Source organism: Lipotes vexillifer, unplaced genomic scaffold, assembly GCF_000442215.2.
Source record: "Lipotes vexillifer unplaced genomic scaffold, Lipotes_vexillifer_v1.1 scaffold1747, whole genome shotgun sequence".
Classification (NCBI taxonomy): domain Eukaryota; kingdom Metazoa; phylum Chordata; class Mammalia; order Artiodactyla; family Lipotidae; genus Lipotes; species Lipotes vexillifer.
Window position 1 is genome coordinate 180638 of NW_006772865.1, and position 23677 is coordinate 204314.

Sequence of the window (23677 nt, forward strand, 5' to 3'; positions counted from 1 at the left end):
TTGCCGTATGCGGGCCTCTCACTGCTGTGGCCTCTCCCGTTGCGGAGCACAGCCTCCAGACGCGCAGGCTCAGCGGGGCCATGGCTCACGCCCAGCCGCTCCGCGGCATGTGAGATCTTCCCAGACCGGGGAACGAACCTGTATCCCCTGCATCAGCAGGCAGACTCTCAACCACTGCGCCACCAGGGAAGCCCCTCTACTATCTTTTGAAATCAGACTTATTTTGTGCAGGTCTCCCAAAGAGGCGATTTCCCCCCACTCTGTATAAAATTTAGTTGCTTTAACATAAGATAAAGTCAAGTGATTGTCTAACAACAAATATGCCACTGGAAAACTGCTAGGCAAACTATATAGTCAGTACTAAAAAATGTAAAAACTAGGCATTAGGAAAGAGTTACAGCAATACATATATGAGCATAAGAAAAATAAAGGAAATGCTAACAGGAAAAAGAATAAATCACATTTAAGCACAGTATTAGCATTATATAAAATACACCAACGCATGTAAATAATAATATTAAGGCACAGTTTTAAAAACCTGACATTTTTGTATTCCCATGTAACAATCTTACATTTAAGTAATCCTTCAAACGATACTTTATGTATGTAATATTTAGGTAATCTCTTATAACAATTATTTTAAAATAATATATGTCATAATCATAAGTGATACTGGGGATAAGCAACAAGCCAAATTAGTATGTGGCAAGTAAGCAGCAACAAATAAACAGTTTCCTTGTTTTCTTTACAAACTCTAGAAAAAAAAGGGGTACTCACACATACTTCCAATACACAAAAAGAAACATCAGATAAAGATGTTTTACAACTGAAAAGTAGTTGAGAACTACTTCTGAGAAGTAACCATATGTAATCCTTTTAGGAAATGACAGCAGAAAGAGTAAGAAAATTAATTCTTTCTATATTCCTGACAATGCTTCAGAAATTTCTGATCAAATCTATGCTATCACTGCAGATTGATATTTACTAGTTACATAGTTACTAATTACAATTACGTTGTTTAGAATACTTAAGCACGCTTAAGGTATATCAAAGAAATAAGGAAATAGCCTCTATTCTCAAGCAGTTTATATTTTACTAATTTGTTATTACAAAAAATTTTTTAAAGCTTTAAAAATGCTGCATCTATATATCTCCTTTCTTTTTCATACATATCTGCTTTCTCATTTTGACAATAAGAAATACCTATTTGTTTAAAAAAAAAAAAAGTGGACTTCCCTGGTGGTGCAGTGGTTAAGAATCTACCTGTCAATGCTGGGGACACTGGTTCGATCCCTGGTCCAGGAAGATCCCACATGCTGCAGAGCAACTAAGCCTGTGTGCCACAACTACTGAGCCCACGTGCCACAACTACTGAAGCCCACATGCCTAGATCCCATGCTCTGCAACAAAGAGATGCCACTGCAATGAGAAGCCCACACACCCCAACGAAGAGTAGCCCCCGTGTGCCACAGCTAGAGAAAGCCTGCATGCAAGCCCAGGTTTACCTGTACCTCTAACCAAATGACTAGAAATCAGAGGTTCCCACAACCCCCATCCCTTCCTTGGGCTCAATTAATTTGCTAGACTGGCTCACAGAACTCAGAGAAACATTTTCTTACTACTGCTAGATCACTGGTTTATTATAAAAGTATATAACTCAGGAACAGCCAGATGGAAGAAATGCATAGGACAAGGAAAGGACTCAGAGCTTCCATGCCCTCTATGAGCTTGCTACTCTCTGCAAATCTCTACATGATCACTAAACCAGAAGCTCTCTGAACTGTGTCCTTTTGGGGTTTTATGGAGGCTTCATTACATAGGCATGATTGATTAACTAAATCATAGGCCACTGGTGATTGAAGTCAATCTCCAGCCCCTCTCCCCTCTGAAAAGTTCCAACCCTCTAATCACATGGTTGGCTCTGATGGCAACCAGCTCCCATTCTTAGGTGAGTTCCAAAAGTTGCCTCATTAACATAACAAAAGACACCTTTGTTACTTCCATGCTAAGGAAATTTCAAGGGTTTTAGGAGCTCTGTGCCAGAAATATGGACAAACACCAAATACATATTTCCCATTAGAAATCACAATATCACACCTGTGTATCACTCTCATTAAACTATAGAAAAGGTTATACTGGGACTTCACTGGTGGCACAGTGGTTAAGAATCCACCTGCCAATACAGGGGACACCGGTTCGATCCCTGGTCCAGGAAGATCCCACATGCAACGAAGCAACTAAGCCCGTGAGCCACAATTACCGAGCCCACGTGCCGCAACTACTGAAGCCCGTACACTCTAGGGCTCGTATGCCACGACTACTGAGCCCGCGTGCTCCAACTACTGAAGCCTACACACCTAGAGCCCGTGCTCTGCAACAAGAGAAGCCACCGCAATGAGAAGCCCGCGCACTGCAACGAAGAGTAGCCCCTGCTCGCCGCAACTAGAGAGCCCGTGTGCAGCAACAAAGACCCAATGCAGCCAAAAAAACAAACAAAAATTATATTAAAAGAAAACAGGAAGCATTCTATGACTGTTACTAAATAGCGTAAGTTAGCATCTCTCTCTCCTTTCGTTTTTTTTCTTCTCGACCTCCTCCAGGAGATATAACTATGCTAATACATACCAACAAGACCTGAATCTCAGATTTCTAAATATAACTGCTGGAGGCTACATATACATCATTATCTTCTCCTATCCCTAAAGTATCTCCTCTGATATCCAGTCACCCAAACTAGAAATAAAGCAGTCATTCTTCATATACTGGTCTAATTCCTACTCATCCTTTAAGATTCAACTCAGGAATGACTAATTCTAGAACAAGCTATTCCAATTTCCACCCCTGCCTGGGATGGCTGCTGTTCCTTTGTGTTACCAAAGCACATGATCCTATCAGAATATTTAACACACTGTATTCTCTATTGAAATATTTGCCTGCCTCTGTCACCTAAACAGCAACTTCGGTGACAGAGCATGTATAATACAATTTACTAAATTATGTAATGAATTATAATGGTGTAGGCTTGACCAAAGGACAAAATATACTTTGGACTTCTGAAGACACAATGCATATCCAAATAATCCCGTAAGGAAGGTTTTTCTTTAAAGTATAGTCTGTGAACTACTTATCAGAATCACTTTGAGACTTTGCTAAAAGATGGAGATTCAGGACCCCACTCTAGACCTATTTTAATAATTCTTAGTGTTTATCATGTATATGTGACATCATTAAGAATTACTATCTATTTACATCCTATAGGGCAGTGCAAGGGGCCCTCTAGTAGGCCGTACATAAATTTTAATTTTATCTTATTCATTTAACAATCCAATGAGGTTGATAATATTTATAGGTGAAGAATATGAGGCTCAGAAATGCTGAGTAACTTATTAAAGGTCAAACTGGTAGTAAATGCTGAAATTCAAACCTAGGACTGTCTCAAATGCTGAATTAACAATATTCCTGGAAAATCTTAAAATTTGGGAACCATGGTCATAGGAACATGCTAGAGGATAAAATAGCAAGCAGAGCTGAAGCTATGGCAAATAAGTGGTCCTCCACTAGAACCAAGGTGTGGAAACTCAAAACCTGAAGTCCAAAGAGAAAGCAAATCTACACAGCACGTATTTCAATACCATTGCTCACCCTCTCACTATACCATCACGTATACTCGCATTAATCTACGGTATGTGTCTATTCATATTCCTTGCTCAAAGTACTTTTGCTAAGATTTTTTAGGAATGGAATTGAAACAAAAGGGGAAAAAATATCAGATCTCCACTCCTACTAACTCTGTTACTGAGGAAAAAAGGAATGTGGATATTAAAGGATATGTATAACTAATAACAATAGCCTTTGGGGAGAAGGACAAAATGATACAGATGTTCTGGGAAACAGCAAAACTATTCTAACGGTGGTTGTTTTCCTGAGCATTTAAAGGGTATTACAAATCCTACTTTACACATGAGAACATAGAGATAAAGTTAAATAATGTGCTCAGAATACACAATGCTAATGTAAGCTAAGAGAGAAATTACTGTGAAACCATTTACCAAAGAAAATGAACTAAAAAAATACGAAGAGTAGAAATTTTCCCCTCTGGAATAGAGTTCTTTTAGCCATTTGGTGGCCCATTTCTTAAATATCCTCAGAATAACCTCCCCTCCAAAAAGGTGTCATTACCATGCTCTTTCCAGTGCAAGACCAGTCCTCATCTCCACTTTCCTGCTTCCTACAATCAATTCATCCTGAGATGTTTTCCTTACAACATGTTTTACATATACATTTTGGATTTGGAAACTCTTAGATATTTCTGTTCTGACAAATAGTAGGAATTCATGTTAGTACCGTTTCTCAAACTCAGGCTCAAGTCTTATTTTTCTCAGACCAAAAAATACCACTTGATCGTTCATTCTCAAGGTCCACATTTCTTGAGCAGTACTCAGTCTGTACTGGTTCTTGCAAACAATGATGAAATGTATAGAAAGAGCACTATTGAGGGTCTATGAGATCTGGACTCTACTTGCAGCACAGCCACTATAACCAGCTGTGAAACACTGGATGAGAAACTTCATCTCTTTAAAATTCAATCCTTACCTGTAAAATGAAGTGGTTAAACCAATTCTCTCTGCGTTTTTTTCAAGCTATTTCATTCTATGATCAATTATATTAGTAGATGCCCAGCAGGATACAGTATTCTGGAACTAGAATTCTAAATGCCAAAGAAGTAAACGAAACCTTTAAATGTTCTCAGCAAACCATCCTGTTCAGAAGTGCAAAGAGCGAAGTATTCTGGGCACCTGGCACAAGCACATCCCTAGGCCCAATGGAAGAGTCCACTGCTTCCTTCCCTAAACTGGCTTCCTCCCACCTGTTCCTGATTACTCCTCTTTTTTTTTTTTTTTTCGGGTTCACAGGCCTAGCCACTCCGCGGCACGTGGGATCTTCCCGGACCGGGGCATGAACCCGTGTCTCCTGCATCGGCAGGCGGACTCTCAACCAGTGTCACAAGGGAAACCTGACTCCTCTTTTAAGATCCACTTAGAGACCCTATATCCCTACTAGACTGAAAAAAATACATACTCCATGTTCTCAGATGACTTCGTATATACATCTATTATAGTCCTTATCCCTTATCACATATTTAAATAATTATCTTTCTAGAACAAAGTTAGACATAAATAACTGAAATGATTTTCTTTCTCTTATTCATCTCTGTAAGCCTGGTCGCAAGCATAGTGTTTGTCATATATGTGTAATACTATAGAAATGCAATTTATTTAAATCCTAAAGGGCAGTCTAGGGCCATGTATCTATATCTATATAGGATATCTGTATCTATCTCCTCTTAATAATCCTGTGAGGTTGTTAAACATGTAGAGATGAGAAAAATGAGTCTCAAAAATACTGAATACTAAAGGTCTCACTGGTAGTAAATGGTAAAGATGAAATTAAACAGAAACTGTCTCATAAAATGCTAAATAAATGAATGGATGAATTTTTCCTTCCTGATATTGTCAACAATTGGTTTTCTCTATAAAATAAAGAGTCTAGGGCTTCCCTGGTGGCGCAGTGCTTGAGAGTCCGCCTGCCGATGCAGGAGACGCGGGTTCGTGCCCCGTTTCGGGAAGATCCCACATGCCGCGGAGCGGCTGGGCCCGTGAGCCATGGCCACTGAGCCTGCGCGTCCGTAGCCTGTGCTCCGCAAATGGGAGAGGCCACAACAGTGAGAGGCCCGCATAACGCAAGGGAAAAAAAAAAAAAAAAAAAAAAAATAAAGAGTCTAAGAATAGAAGGAAGACAAAAGCCTAAATAGGAATTACCTTATCTATAAATGCATATATGCCAACATAACTATTGTTGATTTACCTACTAATACATGGGAGAAGAAAATACACACACACACACAACACACAAAAGCATTTAGTTTACCTAATGAATGTCTACTAAATACAAAGCATTTTATCTTGCTCAATTCCTAGGATCAATCTCCCTGGCTTAGTTCTCTAGTGTTTTTCCTGGAATTTGGCTGATGAGTGGTAAGTAAAGAGAACTAAATTGACCACAGATATATTCCTAGGTAATTCAGAGCTCACAGTATTGTTAAACTCACACAAATAAAATAATCTATGTAAAGAAGGCTTTAATGAAATGTAAGTTTCTATAAGCAAAGCTAGGAGAACAAATATAAAAGTATAATTTACTAACCACACAAACATCTGCCTGTTTGCACGAACAGGTTGGACTGATTAACAACTCCAACTGAGACCGCAGTTTTTCATCATCACCAAGGACTTGGTTAAATTTCTTCACAAAATCTTGTGCTTTCCCAGGGTCAGGCAAATTCTCTATAAAATTCAAAGAGAATCAATACTACAAAAGAAAAACCACTAAACTAAAAGCAAGCTGTCTTAAAAAATAATGCTGAGGCACCAAAAGATAATCAGTCAATCTGGCTCTTAGAAATAAAATTATTAAGAAAAGGATTACTTTTTCTTACTTAGTATTAAATTGATAGTCCCCCTGGGTAAATTATTTGAGGTCAACTATATATCTACGGAGTGAATAAACATACTCACTTGCTATGGTCATCAGTTTTCCAAACATGGCAGAACAGTTAGCCTCAGACTGAAATTTAAAACAAAAACAAAAGCTGTCACATGTGCTACCAAATTTCGGTAAGAAAACTATACTCAGTATTTTACATTTTTTTAAGTTAAGAAAAAATCCATCACAATACACCCACTAGAAAATGGCTTACCATATCTACACACTATGTTGATGACAAAGAACTATGAAGTACCCACAACTATTAAGTTAGCACAAATAGAATGAAAGGAGATGCCAGCAGGAAGTTATTTAAAATTTTTTAAGAGTATATAACTTTCATAGGAAAATTATCTTGCCAGAAGACTGAACAGAGAAGATAATGAAAACAATTATCATATCAAAATTACTGTGAAACCATACACCAAAGAAAATTAACTAAAAATGTGGAGAGCAGAAAAATTTTCTTTCTGAATAGAGTTCTATTAGCTATTTTGTGGCCCATTACTTAATATATCACCTCCCTTCCTACTGCCCTTTCCTCCATTACAACAAGAGTATTATTTTATTATTGAATCTGCATGGTCCCATGAACCACCTGCTTTTGTTAAAGTTTTGTTGGGTCACGGTCATACCCATTCATTTATATACTATCTCTGACTGTTTCTGCACCACAAAGGCAGAGTTAAGCAGTCACATGGAGACTGTATGGCTGGCAAAGCCTTAATTTTTACTATCTGGTCATTTACAAAAAAAAGTTCGACAACCCTTGCTTGGGCCACTGAGGGGGTCTCTGTGTATGGTTCCCTGGCTCAGAACACCTATTCTAGCAAATATGTTTAGAAGTATATTAAGAGATTATTCAGATTTCTTTTCTCCACCTTCCAGAAAATGTTGGGCAGTATTTCTTTGTTAATTTGACTTTGGCATATTCAAAGGATTGATACCTGATTTGATACTGACTCTACAATAAAGGACCAAATCACAGAGCAAAAAACATTTATGACTTCTAATTTTATATTAAGGTTTAATTCTAATGATTTGATAAACTATAACTTCTTAGTGTCTAAATACTTGATAATCTGGAAAACACCATTTCTTTGCTCATGCTGAAAAATAAAATTTTGTTATATTCATGTGAAATGCAAATTTAGCTTGGATAATCACAGAAATTGTTTAACTGACATGTGGAAAATAAAACACATGAAATACTTTTTTGCTTGCTTCATTATATATGACTACAGAAAAATTAACAATGACTAAAACTGAATTTAAATAAAACATCATGAACCCACCGTAGGCTGCTTGTGCAAATCCAATAGTTCTCGTACATGACTTCTAAGCATGTTCTGACACTTCCACATTTCATTGAGAGCCCTGTAAATAAAGTTATAAATATGAAAAAAATACATAATATAACAATACTGGTAACTACTCAACCTTACTACTTTTCTTACACCATTCTTCTACATCTACCTAAAATTTTAAGCACCAGAAAATTTACTTATTAGGATTAACAGAGTTTAGTTTAAATTACTTAATATAAGGCTTCTTATGAGAGAAAATATTTGAGAAGTTTCTAAGGATGAACAGGATCGTGCCAGGTAAACTGAAGGAACTGAGACATTCTAAGCAGAGGAAGCCAGAATGTTCTGCTACAAAGAGAGATAAAATGTCATCAAAGCCCATGGCACATACAGGAAAGTGAAAACAAAATTATAGGCTTGGAGCACAGAATGTGATTGGGGGAGCATAAGGAAGCTGGAACATACAATAGAAAAGGATCAGATCATGAAGGCCTTTTTATGCCAGGCTAAGGGGGTAAGCATGAAGTGATGTAGACTATTTCAAAAAATGAATTTCTTAGAAATGATGTGGATTCAAAATGCTAAATTAAACCGAGTTTCTTTATTCTAGACTCTTTTCTCTCCACGAAAGCAGATTTTCTTCTCTCACAAACCCACTCTGTAATTTCAGGTGCCCAAAAGACCTCTGGGAAGTTAGTCTATCTCTGAGTACCCTTTGTCAAATATTTTGAAATATAAACAGAGATCAAGACCTTAGGCCAGGGATTTACACCTACAGTGAACATTATGAACCACTTTCAAATCCTTTTTTAAAATGATGGTTAATGTCTCCTAATAGAATACACCAAGGATACGTTACTCTGTGGACTTTCTGCTGAAAATGCATAATCTTGATCCAATGATGAGGCAACACTGGATGAATCCAAACTGAGAGAAGATTCTACAAAATAACTGGCCTAGGCAATACTCTTCTGGAAAATGTCAAAGTCATAAAAGACAAAGACAGACTGAAGAATGGTTCCAAATTTAAAAAGACTAGAGACATGATAATTAAACATGCAATGTGCAATCCTAGAAAGGGAAAAAAACATCCATAAAGGACATTATTTGATGATTGAAGAAATCTGAATACACACTGGATTAGACAATATTTTATCAATGTTAAATCTCCTGATTTTCATAAAGGCACTCTAGTTATATAAAAGAGTATCCTTGTTCTTAGGGAATGCACACTGAAGTATTAGAGGTAAAGGGATCCAATGTCTGCAAATTACTATCAGTGGATCAGAAGAAAATACATATATAAAGTATGTGCAAATGGCAAATGATAAAAAGCAAATGGTCAAAAATTATGAATCTGGCTAAAGAGGATATCACAAAGCTTTGTTTTATTCTCACAACTTTTCTGTAAATTTGAAATTATAAGAAATTAAAGGATATATATATATATATATGTAAATGGAATAGCTGAAGTTCTTATTCAGAAAAATCGGAATTCTCAATGACAGGAGTTATTTAGTTTTTTAAAAGCTTTATTAAAGTGGAATGTCCACACATCCTAGGTAGCCTGGGATAGTTAAAGTTTATGCCAGTTGTCTGAACAAAATTATTACTAGTGCCTCCTTTCAATCTCAAAAATATCTCAGTTTGGACAATCAATCACATAGTTATTCTACATAGAAGTGATTTGGACACGCTCTCCTGACAAAGAACCAGTTCTTAGCTCTTAGGCTTAGTATGGTAAAGCTCCAATAGTATGATTCAGACCCCAGTCAACAGGTGAACAAAAGATAATTTTGACACGGGGACTTCTTTGAATCCCTGAAACCATATTACTGGCTCAGTTGCCAAATATGCCTATGCATATAGGAATATTTTTGCTTTTAACTTAACTGGACTTATATAATAAAAATTTTCTCTATAAATATTTATCTGAGGTTCTTGATTCAACCAGAAGAAGCAACAACCCTATCAACAACAATTAATTAAATAAGATGAAGTAATTTTATAAAATCTTCAAGAAATACTCCAATCATTTAAAAAGTAACTTACTTGACAGCATTTGGATCCAAACTAGCATATAAATAATACAAGCATTTCATTCTCTCTTCTGTTTCCAGGTTGTGGGGGACAAGATACTGAGCAAAGATTTTCTCTACCAACAGTCTACAAGGCAAACAAACAAAAAACCCAAGTAACAAAATTATTCTATTTGTTAGAAGCCACAGCCATTTCATATTTTATCCACCTCATGCAAAGATACCACACCAATGATGATATTTATCTGTGAAAATACAATGGAAAAGATCAGTATGTGATCAATGCTTTTCCTTGCAAGTATGGCTATTTTAAAATTTAGAGCTACGGTTGCTATTTGTGACTTTACGTTTTATCAGTATGAAACATTTGTTCTAAAAGGGTTATATATTATTCCTAAGCACAGGGTGCTAGGCTGTTCTACCTGTTTTCTTCATCAGTCTAGAGCTATAGCAAATTACTTAACATTACACATAAAGCTATGATCTCAAAAATAATTAATTCTCAAAAAAAAAATTTCCTTTGATTAGTTTGGCTCCTTTCCCATGTTGTCATTTAGTAAAATCAGGGGGCTCTTCCTTCATCTTCCTGAAAATTCAGCTTTTCTTATACACATTTGTCTCCTTGGCTTTAATTTAAATTTCCACATTCTAAATTCCTCACCAATATTAAAATATCCTTCTTGCTAAGCTTATAATTATTATTCAACATCACTGGAATAAGAAAATTTAAGGGCTCTTCATTAGTCAATGAAATACATAATCGATCACGTCAAAGTAGTCAGTCTAACTCAATAAAACATTGCAAAGTATTTTGCAAAAACCAAAATCATTACTATATTCCAACAGAGAATTGTAAGTAACATTCAGAAAATGAAAACAATGTAAGTTCTCATCTCAAGAGAAGAATTTTCTAACCATGTACGGGGACGAATGTTAAACAGACACTGTGGTGATCATTAGGCAATATATACAAATATAGAATCATTATGTCATACACTTGAAATTTAATGTAATGCTGTATGTCACTTATACCTCAATAAAAAAATACAGTAATACCTCTATTGGTACTTACAGTGTTGTAAAAAGGAAAAAATAACAGTTATTAAATAGTGCTACTCTGCCAGGCAGTGAGCTAGGGGGCATTACATTCATTATTTTATTTAATCCATAAGACAATTCTGTAAGAAAGTCTTATTATTACTCCTTTTTAGATAAAATCAAGTACACAGAAGTTAAATCAGCTGTGCATGGGCACAGATTTAATAACAGGCAGAATGAACATTTGGTCTCTGGTGTGAGTCCAAATCTCATGCATATTTCACTATTATTATGCTAACTCACAGTCTTGGCTGGAGTCTTATCTAAACATGGTATGTCTAAATATGTAGAAAGTGGTTTCTAAACTTAGAGAAACTAATTATTATGAAAAAATTAAATAGAAATATTTAAAAATTAAAAGCACTTTTATATTCAACCATTTTACCAACATATTAGACTCACTTGTCATCGATGCTATTCTGATAATATATATGCAAAAGTTTGTCCTTTATCCAGCTGACTTTCTCTGCAGCTTCCTTTCCTGCTTCACCATGAAGACAGTATTTCTTATAAAGCTGAGCCAGACCCATCATAGCCTCTTTTCTTACTCGCCACTAGAAAGTATAAAGTTTATTGGATAAGCTAGATACCAAACTTTAGTATACAAATCTGCAAAAATTACCATTTCTTCACTAGGTTGCACAATGAGATTTATGTGTGCACAGATTAAGCACAATATTAATTTTCAAAAAAGGCAGACAAATCACTTAACCAACAATTTTGATTATGTTCCTATTTAGAAATCATCCAGTGCAAATACTGCTAAATCACCTACCAATTTTTTATTTCCCTCAAAGCCAAGCAATAGTAAATCTTACAAAAGATTTCATTAGATTCTGTCTAAAAAAAAATTTGGCCAAGTTTTAGAAGTGATTAAAAAATAAAAGAGAAAGCATAAAATTCACTCTGCAAACAAAAGCCCTATCGTCTGGAATGTTTTGTCCTAGTTACATCCCTTTTGATATTAACTCAGAATAAGAAGAGCAAAAGTTAGTATCAAGATTTTAGAATTACAAAGTTGGAAAGCACCTTAGTGATCATCTTAAGTGAACTTCCTTACTCTGTAGATTAAAAGGGTAAATTATTTACCTAGTCACATCCTAGTCTGTGAAAGATTCTTTGGGACTTAAAGAGACTGGAATGGTTTATGAGGAGGAAAGAAAGGTGGTGAGAGAAGAGTGGACAGAAAAGTAGACTATAAAAATCTAGAGTTAGAACAATAGTACAATTTAATAATAATCACAAGTTTTTTGTCTCAATAACAAATCAGAGTATACTTATCTTTGGCTTATTTTTTTAAAAATATGTTTATTTTGTGGCTGCATTGGGTCTTCCTTGCTGCACGTGGGCTTTCCCTAGTTGTGGCAAGCGGGGGCTACTCTTGGTTGTGGTGCGTGGGCTCAGTAGTTGTGGCTCGCAGGCTCTAGAGCGCAGCCTAAATAGTTGTGGCGCACACGCTTAATTGCTCCGCGGCATGTGGGATCTTCCCAGACCAGGGCTCGAACCCGTGTCCCCTGCACTGGCAGGCAGATTCTCAACCACTGTGCCACCAGGGGAGTCCCATCTTTGGCTTGTTTAAGTTAATACTTTCTTATAATTTTTTAGTATAATTTTCTCATTTGTATGCTATTTGGTAGATGAAATGAAATTCTGTTCCCATATAACAGGTAACAGATGTCTTTTGACATGTCTAACATGAAACTAAAGAATGTAAGCCATGAAATCAAAGATTTAAGTCCTGTCCCCATATTTTATAGAAAACAAAATTCAGAAAGGCTATACTCAAGGTCATTTAATTCATTACACCAAAAAACAGTTCCTAAAATGTACAGAAGGTGTTATTTGAATTATTAGACCATATCATACAGTCTCAGCAAGAATCATTTATTCAACTCTTCCTGAAACTATAAACAAACACTGACAGAAGTAGGAGTGAACTGTTTCTAAAAGGAGGAAGTAACACAAACGGCAATACCTGAAATCTGGTTTGGGAGTACGGGGTGGGGGAGAGGGGGTAGTTAACAACTAACCAGTAGGGAGTGTCATTTCATTTAAATTAAAGCCAAGGGGAAAAAACTTCTCAGAGTTAGAATTACTGACACAGTTGAACAAGTTAAACGGTGTCTACTTTATGTATCTGTTTCCTACGACTATTTCAAAAGAACTTAAAGAATGCATCTTGCTCCTAAGTGTCTATCGACAGATGAATGGATAAAGAAGATGTGGCACATATATACAATGGAATATTACTCAGCCATAAGAAGAAATGAAACTGAGTTATCTGTAGTGAGGTGGATGGACCTAGAGTCTGTCCTACAGAGTGAAGTAAGTCAGAAAGAGAAAAACAAATACCGTATGCTAGCACATTATATATGGAATCTAAAAAAAAAAAAAAAAAAGGTTCTGAAGAACCTAGGGGCAGGACAGGAATAAAGACAGAGAGACATAGAGAATGGACTTGAGGACACAGGGAGGGGGAAGGGTAAGCTGGGACAAAGTGAGCGAGTGGCATGGACATATATACGCTACCAAATGTAAAACAAAGAGCTAGTGGGGAGCAGCCGCATAGCACAGAGAGATCAGCTCAGTGCTCTGTCTCCACCTAGAGGCGTGGGATAGGGAGGATGGCGGGGAGACGCAAGACAGAGGTGATATGGGGATATATGTATATATATAGCTGATTCACTTTGTTATACAGCAGAAACTAACACAACAATGTAAAGCAATTATACGCCAATAAAGATGTTAAAAAAAATGCATCTTGCTATATCTCTATAGCAAAATATTGCTTTTCTACCCTGAAATTATAGCTAAATTACATTGGTTTCAAGAGGGTGGCAGATTTTCAACTATGCTTCAAATAAAATACCACACTGCAAAGGCAACCTTTGTTGAAGATGTTAATAAGTAACACATTTAATCAGCCTGCCTTGCCTGTGTATCTCTTACTCATGGTTGACACTTTCTTAGCAACTGCTACTACTGTTCTTAGTACTGCTTTTCTTCATCAACCCACGTTTTTAACTGCATCCACATGGAGGAAATTACACAAAAAGAATAGTAACTAAACATCATTTCGGCCCTTAGCTTAGCACAGCAATATGGAAACACCACTTTCATAGAAAGTATGATATTCTAAGACAGTTACTTTTGAAGATGCTAACTATAAAAGAAATAAATGCTGGTGATCAATCACTATTCTTCTGAAACTCATCATGTAAGTGTAAAGGTAAAATAAAACTTTAATTTAGCTGCTCTTTTTGTAAAGGTAGGCTAAAAAACCCATGCTTAAGATCTGAAAAGCTACAGAATCCAATGTATTCATTTGTAAAGATAATTAAAAGATACACAGGAGGGCTTCCCTGGTGGCGCAGTGCTTGAGAGTCCGCCTGCCGATGCAGGAGACGCGGGTTCGTGCCCCGTTTCGGGAGGATCCCGCGTGCCGCGGAGCGGCTGGGCCCGTGAGCCATGGCCGCTGGGCCTGCGCGTCCGGAGCCTGTGCTCCGCAAATGGGAGAGGCCGCAACAGTAAGAGGCCCGCATAACGCAAGGAAAAAAAAAAAAAAAAAAAGATACACAGGAAACATACAAATTGTTAGCTTTTAATTTGGTATTGTATTAGTTTGACTTTCACACAGAAAAACTTTAAATAGAAAATAATTTCTATTGTATTTTGCTAACAATGTAAACACAGTAAATTATAAAATAAAATTCCTCAGATTTTACCCGTTTGTCCAGTGTTCTTTCTCTTACAAAGCCAAGTAGCTGATCATTTACTAAGGCAAGGTCTCTTTTGGCAGCTGTTATTATAGTAACAATGACATCATGACGAATAGCTTCTTCTGGATCATGTGACCTAACTTTCAAGTATTCTGAAATAGGAGAAAAAATTAAGCTAAATGTTAGCTATAATATTCATTATGTTCAGAATGACAAAAAAAACCTAATGCTTTTAAGTTTATGTCCATACTGGAACAATGATTGTAAAATGTGGCACAAATTAAAATTATTTAATTTTTGACGTGGCAATACCCTACATAATAACAAAATAAACTATACCACACTATTTATTACTGTAAAGTCACATCTTAATAAAATATTTTATATCAACTATTCTGGAAAAGCCAAATTGGCAACTGAAATCAAATCAGCACCTGATTTAATACAATTTAGAATTTAAGCTAACGATACATATTAAAAGACTTAAAATATAGTAAAAATGCTTATAGCAAGTTTACTGATAGGTATATATCTTCACATTACGCAACATAAAATAACATTCTGTGACCTCTAAAAAAAATCCTAAATAACTACGATACAAAGTTATTTCCTCTTTTTTGGTAAACAATATTTTGATAGCAGTTATTTATTTGTTACAACCAAGTAAGTAGGTTTAAATGCTCTACTTCAAGTGAAGAATGCGAAATTCTAGTCTGCTTCAGAAGAAATCATTTTCCCACCTATTATTAGATATGTTACCATATTTAATTATCACACAGATATAATGATTTGTGCTCAAACCCAGAGTCATAAGGAAGAGTCTACTTCCTCAAACTATGATTTCCAGAAAATTCCAAAGGATTACAATGTGAAGATTTCAAATGTAATTTTATTGTATAAACATGAAATCCCTTACTAGTAGTCCATGACTGATAGAGACCTGAAAGAGTGCCAGAGTGAAACCTATTCAGAAACCGAAGTTAAAGTCAAAGGCCACAACTAAAATGTATTTGTGTGATTACTCTCATACTTCAATAAACCAGCTACCTTACCTGTGAGATCCTTTGCTAAATCTGGGTGATTCATTAAACAGTGACTCGCAAATTTTACACTTTCTAATCTCACAGGAACGTGAATGTCATTGAATCTACATAGAAAAAGATTGGCAATATTAGTTTTAAGGCAAAATAACTATTTTCAAATAAGGTATATCAACGCTACGTAAATACCTATAAACAACAGTTACTGATTATAAGATATGTTGGTTTATTAAAATGACAGTTAACTTGTACTGAAGGAAGAATATAAAGTAAAAAGACACATAATTTCACAAGAATATTTTTTACAACAGGATTTTTTCACCATGCTAAAACAAAAACGGTATAAACACATCCCCCAACCCAAACTACCTTCACTGGAGAACCAAAAATTGGAGCTTAAAATTATGCTACAAAACAAACAGAAAAATAAATATTCAAAATGCACAAAATCTATTTGAAAGAACAGGAGGAAAATACTAGAGGAATGTGAGGTAGAAAGCAAATCATATAAGAGGCAGTCCCAGAAATTCAAAGATAAGTACATAAAATACATGTGCCATATTGCCTCATAGCAAAAAAGTTTCATATGGCTGGGACCAACCTGTAACTGCTATTTTAGGTCTAATATATTGTAAGAACTTAATAATATGAAACTCAGTATGTAGACTCAGAACTGCATATAATAAGGATAAGTTGAGAAACTCTCAAGTTTTAAATTTATTGGGCAATTTAAAAACATATTTATTAATTATGAATAATATGATTTTTTACCCCTTAATCTCCCTTACCCATTTCTTTTCTCTCCCAACCCTCTTCCCCTCTGGCAACCACCTGTTTGTTCTCCTTATCTATGACTCTGTTTCTGTTTTGTTCTGTTTGGTCATTTGTTTTGTTTTTTAAATTCCATATGTAAATGAAATCATACAGTATTTGTCTTTCTCTGTTTGACTTATTGCATTTAGCGTAATACCCTCTAGATCCGTCCATGTTATACCAAATGGCAAAATTTCATTCTTTTTTTATGGATGAGTAAAATTCCATTGTTTATGTATATACCACATCTACTTTATCCATTCATCTACTGACTGGGTACTTGGGTTGCTTCCATATCTTGGCTATTATAAACAATGCCACAATGAACATAGAGCTAGTGCATATATCTTTTCTGATTAGTGTTTTTATTTTCTTCAGATAAATAATAATTCTATTTTTATTTTTCATCATTATTATTTTTTTTGGCCACACCGTGTGGCTTGTGGGATTTTAGTTCCCCGACCAGGGATTGAACCCGGGCCCTTGGCAGTGAGAGCACGGAACCCTAACAACTGACTGCCAGAGAATTCCCAATAGTTCTATTTTCAAATGTTTGAGGAACCTCCATAGTATTTTACATAGTGGCTGTACCAATTTACATTGCCACCAACAGTACACAGTTCCTTTCTCCACATTCTTGCCAACGCTTGTTATTTGTTGTCTTTTTGATAAGTCTTCCTGACAGGTGTGAGGTGATATCTCACTGTGGTTTCGATTTGCATTTCCCTGATCATCAGTGATGTTGAGCATCTTTTCATGTGTCTGTTGACATCTGTATGTCTTCTATGGAAAAATGTGTATTCAGATCCTCTGCCCATTTTTAAATCAGGTTGACTTATGTATGAGTTCTCTGTATATTTAAGATATTAACCACTTATCACATATATCATTTGCAAATATCTTCTCCCATTCAGCAGGTGGCCTTTTCATTTTGTTGATCGTTTTCTTTGCTGTGCAAAAGCTTTTTAGTTTGATGTAGTCCCATGTGTTTATTTTTGCTTTTGTTTCCCTTGCCTGAGGAGACACATCCAAAAGCATACTACTAAAACCAATAAGTGTGTACTGTCTATGTTTTTTCCTAGAAGTTTAACACCTAGAAAACTTCTAGAAAAAAACATAGACAGTATACATTAGCATGTTTTGGATCATGATGTCTTCAGTCTCATGACTTATTTAAAAAATTTAAGACTCTGAACATTCTCAGATGTGAACTATTTATTCTAATGACATTATTTTAGCACACACATAAAAGATTAAAACCTGTTATGTGGGTAAATAAGACAAAGCTTTCTTCATAAAGAATTTGTCTTACAATTTATTATCCAATAAAGACAGCAACACAGGTACTAAAGACACAAACACATATCAAAGTTTTGATATGTGTGGGTTTAATCAAGTGCGCCACATTCACTAGCCTCCAAAATATAAAAGTTAGAATCCACAGAATTGTTACGTTCTCTTACCGTCCAAGAAAACACTGCCACAGAGGACGATTCTGTGTTGCCAAATCGGAATCTTTAGAACCAAACAATTTAGCTAAAAGTCGAACAACAGCTAATCGCTCTTCTCCATCATTGCTCTAAGGGAAAAAAGAAAATAAATAAAGCCTGAGGTTTATTCATCAGATTACAAAAAAATAACATGAAACATTTCTGAGAAGCTACAATTTCATTATTTCTGCTTAAAATGATAAGAACTTTAAAATATCATGTTCTCTCATTTACTGTGCAGAAGTTGACTTGATTCCATGCTAGATCATCAGGTTCTTTGCTCTTATTTCATACACTCCCAACTGTTAATTTATGCCTACTTCACTGCTTGTTTGCAATCTGTACAGATGCTGTAGAAACATGAAGATAATCATTCAATTCTAACATTCCGTAAGAGTCCTAGAAAAAATTCTATAAAGGGAAGAGCTACAAATAATTCATGCCCTAATCCTATAATTTGATCTCCAACATAAACCCATATCAATTAAGGTTTTGATACGTGAAGTTTTAATCAAGGTTCCTCTGCTGACTGGAGCACATGATACTGAATAATGTCATGATTCAGGAAAACTCATTTTAATAGAAGAGCATGAATATTAAGAGTACCTAAAAGGTCAGGTGAACTGAACACTACAAAAAATCAAAACTTGATGCCCCCCACCAGACCAGTGAACTGGCTTCGTCCCGTGCTCTGGACCTTGGGCCTCACTTCTCCAGATGGACCCCAAGTGCTCGTGCCCCACTGGCGGCTCCTGCAGCTGCACTGGCTCCTGCACCTGCAAAGCCTGCAGATGCACCTCCTGCAAGGAGAGCTGCTGCTCCTGCTGCCCCATGGGCTGCACCAAGTGTGCCCAGGACTGCGTCTGCAAAGGGGCCTCGGACAAGTGAAGCTGCTGCGCCTGATGTTGCGGGGAGCCTGCCCCGGGTATCAAGAGAGCAACCAGGACAAACCTGCATTTTAACGTTTTTCACACAACCGGACCTGACGCTACATTCCTTTTTCTATGAAATATGTGAGTTGTAATAAAAGTTGTTGACTTAAAACAAAACTTATTTTTTGATAGAGGCCTATTTTCTTATCCTGAATCAATATACTCTATAAAAAGTGTTCTAGTTTTCACTAGTGATGTCACGTCTTAAAATAAATTAAGTTATTCTGAAACCATATGGTGCATGAAACTTTTTAAAAGTCACATATTCACTAGGAAAATAAAGGCAATAATGAAAAGCAGTTGCTAATTTGTAAAGTGTTCAAATATAATGTGTGTCTAAAGCAATACCAGCAAGTCAATAAAAAAAATATTTATGGGAAAAGGCAGTAAGTGAAAAAAGAAAAATGACTACAGGATATCATCTTTTCCTTAAGAATGTCTCAACTCTCAGGGATAGGGGTTTTGTGGTTAAAATAGGCACACTTACTAAACAAAGATAAAAATGAAAATTCAAGCTTTAACACTTATAACTACAAAAATGATTTTCTTTCACAAAGTTTTTCTCAAGCAATGTGACTACAATGCAGATTAGTGCTGCCTTTTGGTAAGTAAGTCCAACTGAGTAGCCAACATGATTTATTTTTTTTAAAGAAAAATCAATCTATCCCTTAAATGTCAAACACTAGAAAAACTGGAAATTTTACTTTACTTGAAGGTGACTACTTTAGTAGCTTAGTGATTATTTCAAATGTGACATTTCACATCTATGTAATTTAACTACTGAAATAAAATTAAATGAAAACTCGCTCCCACCCCCTGCCTTTTTTTTTTTAATTTAAATTTTTGGCTGCACTGGGTCTTCGTTGCGCATGGGCTTTCTCTAGTTGCGGAGAGGGGAGGTTACTCTTCCTTGCGGTGCATGGGCTTCTCGTTGTGGTGGCTTCTCTTGTTGCAGAGCACAGGCTCTAGGCACATGGGCTTCAGTAGTTGTGGCTCGCGGGCTCTAGAGCACAGGCTCGGTAGCTGTGGCACACGGGCTTTGTTGCTCCGCGGCATCTTCCCGGACCAGGGCTTGAACCCGCATCCCCTGCACTGGCAGGCAGACTCTCAACCACTGCGCCACCAGGGAAGCCACCCCCTGCCTTTTTTGATTTTTAAATATGTTCTCTGAGTGAGGTTGGAATATGATGATAGTGCTGGTAATTTTTTTCTGGTGCAAAAATCATTTGGTGTCTCTGATGTACAGCTGTTATTAGTAATCTATACCAAAGTGAAAATTATCTCATTAAGATACTACCTAATACATTGTTTGAATACAAATATATATATATATAAAATGTTAATTAAAATAATGGGTAAAATGAGAAAGTCTGCATTAGTAATTTACCAGTCTTCTGAAAGAAATTCAAATGGCCACCTAGTTTTTATTTTTCTTCAACCTTAGCTGAAAAAGGTAACCACTCTGTTACTGCTTCTAATTACAAAGTAATTGATTCAGAACAATTCTCTGTAAAAATTTTCTAAAACCAAAATAAAGCAATTATGACTTTTGTATGCTTTAAATTGGTGAATAAATGTAAATGTCTATCTCTGCCTAACATGAAAAAAGTCTTATATATAAAATGTGGCAAATTTTCTGACTATAGCAAAGCTGCTAAGTAGCACAACTCCAGAGTATCCCTTAAAACATAAGAGATAATAGCACTCTATGGACCCACACAGTGGATAGTGTATACAGTTGCATGCAGTGGCCCAGTATAAAGCAAAATCAAACAAAATGTTATGTTGAAGCATTTTCTCAAGTATTTTTATTGTCCTCAGAGGACTGTAACCTAGGACTTTTAACTATAAAAAGCTGTAGCTGTATGATTCAGGGATATAACTACAGAAAATCGCCACAGCTATAAAAACTTCCTAGGCTATCTGCTTAGCACACACTGGTGACTCCAAAGGGGGCACCCTAATTATATAGATAGTACCTAAACTACTCTGAACCTCACGAGCCACAACTACTGAGCCCACGCACCACAACTACTGAAGCCTGCGCACCCTAGAGCCCATGCTCTGCAACAAGAGAAGCCACCGCAATGAGAAGCCCGCGCACCACAACAAAGAGTAGCTCCTGCTCGATGCAACTAGAGAAAGCCCACGTGCATAACTGAATCACTTTGTTGTACACCTGAAACTATCAACTATATGTTGATAGTTTGATCAACAAACTATCAACACTGCTAATCAACTATACTCCAATATAAAATAAAAGTTAAGAAAATGCATACCTTAACTAAATATAAGAAGGTAAACTGAACTCACATTTTATTCTTTTACAGTTAGAGAAAAACAATATGATATATAGTTTTCTCTTAAATGTTAAAGGGCTTAGAAATTATAGTCAGTCCTACCTTCAGTTTGAATTCAAGCTGCGGCATGACAGATAATAATAAATGAGGATCTATAGCAAAAAGTTCCTGAATCAGATCAAATACATGTTCTGACAAATCACTTACTGATGATCTTCCCAGCACCAGGACTTGATTGAAAAACTATAGGAGATAAACACAAAAATAAAATATCCGTTTCATTTAAAAACTTGGATAGGCTTTTTATAAACATGTTAAAAGAAAACGATATAATTAGGCATTCCATATAAAAGTGAAGGTGGTGAAAAAGAACAGATGTTTAAATTACTAATATATATGATAGGACAGTCCACCAAAACAGAAGAAATAAACCTCTAAATATCATCAAATTATGAATGTTACATGAAAGAGATAAAAAGTAACTGAGTTGTTAGCTTTCTTTCAAATTAGGATGACAATTTTTAGGAATCTTAACTTTCATTAAAACAAAACAATTTAGATAGTTTATGTAATTCATTATAGAGAATTTTATAGAGAAATTTCCTTTTATAGCACAGAAAAATTTTTAAAGTCTCAATCTTTTGGATTTTTATTTAAGCCTGAGGATTCTCTCTATTAGTTTAGTAATAAAGAATAATTGAAGGTGGAGGATGAGTTATTTGTTTTTTTTAAACAAAAAAGTCAAAAACACTGTAACTCAGAGGACAAAGAGAAGGAAAATGTGATGATACAAAGGCTGATCATTTAAAAGAATTCTAGGAAAAAGAAACAAAGAGAATATAATATAAAAGCACAAATTAAAAGATACCTCCACTCCTTGCCAACACACATAAACTTAGAAAAAAAATTAAATGTAAAAATGCTACAGAGGCAGCTGTATGCAACTGATTTGAGCATATGTTTTTGGTAGTATCATCAAATGATGTATTTCTTTTGAAAAGCAACACACATTAAGAGTTAGAAAACATTAATATTTATTACACAGACCTTGAAAAGAGTAAGGAAAATAGTTTTAACAAAATTAAAAAGTACACATGCACACACAAATAAGCACAGAACACAAATTCTGAAAGGATACATGAAAATCTATTGGTGATGCCTATTTCTGAGAATTAAGAATAGGGTATTCAGGGTTTGAAGAGAGACAATTTTCACTGTATACCCTTTTGTACTACTTGAGAAAACTTTTTTTTTTTACCATGTTTACGTATTTATTTAGTAATATAAATAATACTAATAATTCATACCATTTAAATTAACAGACTCTCACTTGGGTTTTTATATGTAGAAAATAATTAAACGATAGATAAATGCTACAAAGATAGTTACTAAAGATAGTTACTAAAGATAGTTACTAAAGGAAAACACTGAAAAAAATCTAAATGCTAGGCAAGAGAGAAATGATTAGGTAAATTATATGTGAATTCAAAGGAACATTTATAGTCATTCTTATCATAAATAAAAAAATCAAAATATGGAAATACATATATAAATGAAGACAATTCAAAGTTTTATATAGTATATGAAAAAAATAGGTAGGAGTTTGAGCAAATGTTCAATAATGAAATTGCTACATTAAGGTAGTAGAATTATAATTTCTTTTTTTTCCAAATTACTTTATTGATTTTTTAAAGAACAAAAAGAAAACGAAAAAACTTCTATTCAATAAAGTAAAATAAAAAAAATTATTACTCTATAACAATTATTTAAGAGGGCAAACCAAAAAGGTTCAGAAGAATGGCCTAGAGACATGAAGAAGAAAATATATAGAGAGCCATAGATAAAGATGAAAGGAGAAAGTGAAAGAGATCAGCATATCCAGGAGATAAAAAGATAAATACAAAGGTAGTAGAAGAAAGAGTAGGAATTGTAAACAAATTTTCATAAAATAACATCCTCTCATCTTATGCCATTTAAAAATAATGTCTATAGCTTACAAAGTCATGCTGCATTTGGTTACATTTAGACATATCAGTTTTTTATATATTTCTTATAAAAAGATGAAACTGTTTACAGGCTAAATAAGCCTTTATGTGAAAGGTTTCAATAAATTAGTACAATGGATTAAGAACTATAGAATTATGAAAAAAAATATAGGCAGAAATACATACATTGGCAATGCATGCCTCAATAGTCTGGACTGTCCTTTTCAATAGGACTTTTGCGAGGTCAAAGGACTGTTTATTTAAGTTCTGAAACACAATAAAAATATGCAAAGTTACAAATGAATTAGTGAATTTATGATCTAGATAGCAACATTAGAACACCAAAGTCTTCAAGTCCACAAAATATGAAGCAAAAAATATAACTGAACTCCATTCAAGGTTTTACCCAAT

At 35.3% G+C, this 23677-nt stretch overlaps 1 protein-coding gene and 1 pseudogene across 2 annotated transcripts in view; one reads left to right on the top strand and one right to left on the bottom strand.

The window, feature by feature from the left end:
• The window catches only part of PDS5A (PDS5 cohesin associated factor A), a 120193-nt gene that overhangs the window by 37985 nt on the left and 58531 nt on the right, over window positions 1-23677 (bottom strand). Inside the window, exons 6-15 of one of the 2 annotated variants that reach the window (XM_007447930.1) lie at window positions 23453-23533; window positions 21384-21524; window positions 18023-18138; window positions 15759-15853; window positions 14713-14858; window positions 11390-11541; window positions 9903-10016; window positions 7839-7920; window positions 6576-6624; window positions 6205-6344 (exon numbers count right to left, since the gene is read on the bottom strand). In XM_007447930.1, coding sequence (XP_007447992.1) covers window positions 6205-6344; window positions 6576-6624; window positions 7839-7920; window positions 9903-10016; window positions 11390-11541; window positions 14713-14858; window positions 15759-15853; window positions 18023-18138; window positions 21384-21524; window positions 23453-23533 — 1116 coding nt within the window. Of the gene's footprint in view, window positions 1-5804; window positions 6345-6575; window positions 6625-7838; window positions 7921-9902; window positions 10017-11389; window positions 11542-14712; window positions 14859-15758; window positions 15854-18022; window positions 18139-21383; window positions 21525-23452; window positions 23534-23677 lie in introns of those variants that run through there. The other variant, XM_007447931.1, reaches the window with a different exon arrangement.
• LOC103087784 (metallothionein-1E pseudogene) lies at window positions 18767-18952 on the top strand (annotated as a pseudogene).